At 52.3% G+C, this 4,468-nt stretch overlaps 1 protein-coding gene across 1 annotated transcript; it reads left to right on the top strand.

Moving 5' to 3' along the window:
- Window positions 1-3,094: 3,094 nt before the first annotated feature.
- On the top strand, window positions 3,095-3,976 carry LOC115600322 (olfactory receptor 14A16-like; the record flags this gene model as incomplete). Its single annotated transcript, XM_030468697.1, has 1 exon — window positions 3,095-3,976. A coding segment is annotated over exon 1 (882 nt), but the record flags the coding sequence as incomplete, so codon positions are not given.
- Between the last annotated feature and the right edge of the window lie 492 nt (window positions 3,977-4,468).

The following is a 4,468-nucleotide window of genomic DNA, read 5'->3' as shown; positions in this document are numbered from 1 at the left end:
GAGCTACATCTATCATTGCAGAGACCTGGAATCCTCTTAGTTTCAACACACATTTTCTCCTTCCTCTCTTTCATCCTCCTGTGTCATATTGACTGTAGCACAATGGACCTTCCAGTGCCTCCAGGGCTCCTAGTGGAATTCTGAAGAGGGACTGCTTGCAAAGACCTGGACTGATAGGATGGAAGGCAATGGGTTTAAGAGAGAGAAGAGTGGATTTGGATGGAAAGTTAGGAACAAGTTCTTTATCATAAGGGTACTGAATAAAATGGCACATGTTGCCCAGTAAGGTGGTTGAGGACTCAAGCCTGGAGATTTTCAAGGTCAGGCTTGAGGAGGCTCTGCTAACCTGATCTAGTTGAGGCTGTCCCTGATTACTGCAGTTTAAATGGATGATCATGAGAGGTTCCTTCCAAAAAAATATTTCTGTGATTCTGTGATTCTATGATTATATGATTTTCGGACACCTCAATAACCAGGGAGAGTGTGCAGACATATCCCAAAATGGGGTTTGGGGACCCCAAAAAAATGCCCAGTCTACACAGGTTAGTGGGTCAAGATCCAGTGCTGTGCAGACTTGTAGAGCAGTATCCTGCTCTACTTCAGGGAGTGCCTGAAGGGTGGGTTTGGGCATGGTGGAGCTTTTCTTCACACTGGGAAAAAACTTAGGCAAGAAAGAATGGCCCAAAGGGCAGCTGGGGATGGCTGGAGTGGAGAGCAGAAGAAAGAAATGTCACTGCAAGGGCCATGCTGGGGAACACCACATCCCCCAGAGGGAGCCTGGATCAGCCCAAGGCTCTGTGTGCCAAGGCAGAGGCAGGGAGGACACAGAGATGTCAGCAGAGGAAGGGGACAGCAAGGTGGGGCAGGCGGGTGAAGGAGCAGAGCCTGCAGGGCAAGAGGCACAGGGGATGGGACAGCCCAGGACAGACTGTGCTGGAGAGGAGAGAGGGAAAAGGTGTGGAAAAGCTGGAGGCAGACTTGGCAGAGCCAAGCTCTCCATGCCTTTGCTGATTGCAGGGTTGTCCTACAGGGGGACCCAGGCACATGCCAAAAAACTTTGGAAACTTTGGACTCTGCCTTGGACTTTCTTGGGGAGAAAGAAGCTTCTGCAGCTTCCTCTCCTTGCCTCTTGAGCAATTGTCATGGGCTCAGCATCAACCCCCCAGAGGGCTCATTACAGATCTGAGCTGGGCTCCTGGGATGGAGGGAGCTGCTGGCAAGTAGAGAGAGAGCTTCAAGGGGGTGAAGATGGAGGGGATAAGTGCCAGCTGAGTGGAGGAGAACGTTCCCAGCTTAGAATCATAGAATCATAGAATCATGGTGGTGCTGCAGAGAGAGAGCTCTGGGCAGGAGCAGCTCCTCTGCAGAGCGCAGCAGGGCTGAGGACACTGCCAGGGTATCTGGGGGAGATGAGCAAGGCAGAGAGAGCTTCAAGGGAGTGAAGATGGAGGGGATGAGTGACAGCTGAGTGGAGGAGAACCTTCCCAGCTTCTGATATGGTGAGTGTCTGGTGCAGGGCAGTGAAGCTGGTGCAGTTCCTGGAGGCATCTCCTAAAGCTGCAGAGCCAGAGCTGCTGGGAGCTGGAAGGGGGGAAGGGGCTGGAGGTGGAAGGGGAATTGTGAAGAGGAGTGAGGGGGTGTGTGCAGGCAGGGGTGCCCAGGGCTGTCCTTCAGAGCAGGGTCCTGCAGCCCAGGGGCTGTGTGCTGGGGCAGGGACTCTGCTGCCTGCCTGCCTGCCAGGGGCAGCTCTCAGCCTGCCCGGGGAGCTCCCTGGTGCTGGCAGAAGCTGTGGCTGGCAGGAGACAGGGAGCACAGGGCAGGCTCCTGGTGCTGGTGAGAGAGGGATGAATTGCTCAGGGCTGCTCACAGCTCCAGCTGATGCCCAGAAGATTTCTGAGGGGCCTTTTCAGGAGTCCCTTCAGGGCAGGGCTTTCCTGCTCCTGGCTGGGCTCTCCTCAGGCTCTGCTTCCACTTGTCTCTCCAGGACATGGAAAGCTCTTTCTGCACTCTGCAGAAGGCACACAGACCCCAGTTCTCCTCAGCCCTTGTCTGAGCTGCTCCTGAGCCCCTGCACAACCAGAGATGCCCCTGGACAGGTCCTGCTGCTGCCAGGAGGGGTCTGCAGGGCAGAGCTGAGCACTCAGGGGGTGGGATGGGGGCTGTGAGCACTGACAGAGAGGAGAGCTGGGGACAGAGAAAGAGCTGCAGGCAGCAGAGATGGGCAGGAATGGAGAGGGAGCTGCTGCCTGGAAGATGATGGCAGGGGGGATTCCTGCACCTCCCAGCCATCCCCTGCAGAGCTGCTGCCCTCCCTAGAGCTAAACCCTGCTCTCTGTCACACAGCACAGTCCCCCAGCCCTTCAGATCATGGGCACTGAATTCTGAGCATCCTTCCAGCAACCCTTTGCACCAGAGAGGAGAAGTGCTGGAGTCTCTGCCTGTGTCTCCCTGTCCCGACTCTCTTGGCAGCAGAACTTTGGCAGGTTCCCCTCTTGCCCCTGCTGCTGCTGCCCTTGTTTTTCCCTTTCTTTTTGCTGGGCTGGGGGGGGGAGCATTTAGGATACCTCATTTAAGGATCTTGTCCTCTTTGTGCAGCTGAGAGCAGGACTGATGGACAGAGCGGCTGTCCTCACTCTGCACTAAGGGACAGTCCCTCTGCCTCTCAGCAACCTTAAGGTTTCACTTGCAGAGCAGCAGAAATGCCAGGGGCTTCTGCATTAAAATGCTCTTCATGTGTGTGGGAGAAACTGGACCAGACCAATCCATTCAGAGTCCTTTCAGCTCTGCTCTGCAGGCTGTATATTGAGGGTGACAATGCTGAAAAGCTATTTAATATCAAGAATGATTTAATCTGAGATCCCCCCTGCTCCTTTTTACCAGTTGGTGTATGGCAGCACTGACCCCTCCCACTCCTTTATGGACATGAAACAAGGATAAGCCAGGGTGTTTAAAAGGGGCATGCCAAAGTTTTTCATGAAACAGGAAAAGCAAATTTGTGAATATCTAGGAAAAACTTAGTAATGTAAAGAAACACTGCTCTAAATTCTCCCTTTTTTTTCTTTCACTGATAGATCTATATCCCTAGTGGCATCAGATGTCCAACAGCAGCTCCATCAGGCAGTTCCTCCTCCTGGCATTTGCAGACAGGCGGGAGCTGCAGCTCTTGCACTTCTGGCTCTTCCTGGGCATCTACCTGGCTGCCCTCCTGGGCAACGGCCTCATCATCACCACCATCGCCTGTGACCACCACCTCCACACCCCCATGTACTTCTTCCTCCTCAACCTCTCCCTCCTCGACCTGGGATCCATCTCCACCACTCTGCCCAAAGCCATGGCCAATTCCCTCTGGGACAACACAGACATCTCCTACATGGGATGTGCTGCACAGCTCTTCTTCTTTGTCTTCTTCATCACAGCTGAGTACTTTCTCCTGACCATCATGTCCTACGACCGCTACGTGGCCATCTGCAAACCCCTGCACTACGGGACCCTCCTGGGCAGCAGAGCTTGTGTCCACATGGCAGCAGCTGCCTGGGGCTCTGGGTTTCTCATTGCTCTGCTGCACACAGCCAATACATTTTCCCTGCCCCTCTGCCAGGGCAATGCCCTGGACCAGTTCTTCTGTGAAATCCCCCAGATCCTCAAGCTCTCCTGCTCACACTCCTACCTCAGGAAAATTTGGCTTCTTGTATTAGGTTGTTTCTTAGCTTTTGGCTGTTTTGTTTTCATCGTGGTGTCCTATGTGGAGATCTTCAGGGCTGTGCTGAGGATCCCCTCTGAGCAGGGAAGGCACAAAGCCTTTTCCACGTGCCTCCCTCACCTGGCCGTGGTCTCCCTGTTCGTCAGCACAGCCATCTTTGCCTACTTGAAGCCCCCCTCCATCTCCTTCCCACTCCTGGACCTAGTGGTGTCATTTCTGTACTCAGTGGTTCCTCCAGCAGTGAACCCCCTCATCTACAGCATGAGGAACCAGGAGCTCAAAAGTGCATTTTTAAAACTGATCACTATATGTTTTTTAAAAAAAATTAACTGAGTTACTTTTACTGCAACTCATTCATATTGTAACTCAGTACACACCCAGCCAGCCATCACCCATTTCTTTTCTTATTTATGCACATATAAGAACTTAATTTTTTTTGTGCTTTCTCATTATTTTTCTGTCCAGATTTTCTTTGACTTTCATTAAGAGCTTTCCTTTTTCGGTGTATTTAAATAGAATAAAGAAACTTTGAGTGTCTTGTTTTCTTGAATGCCTTTCTTTGAGACCCTCTCTGGAGCTGCAGGGCAGTGCCTGTGTGCAGAGGTGAAGGGGAAAGAGTCCTGGCACAATCATAGAATCATAGAATCATAGAATTGGCTGGGTTGGAAGGGACCTCAGAGATCATCGAGTCCAACCCTTGAACCACCGTTGCGGTTGCTAGACCATGGCACTCAGTGCCACATCCAGTCTCTTTTTAAATATCTCCAG

Source organism: Calypte anna, unplaced genomic scaffold (assembly GCF_003957555.1).
Source record: "Calypte anna isolate BGI_N300 unplaced genomic scaffold, bCalAnn1_v1.p scaffold_232_arrow_ctg1, whole genome shotgun sequence".
Lineage (NCBI taxonomy): Eukaryota > Metazoa > Chordata > Aves > Apodiformes > Trochilidae > Calypte > Calypte anna.
Note: the sequence above shows the minus strand (reverse complement) of the source record. Positions and strands in the feature narration are given on the sequence as shown.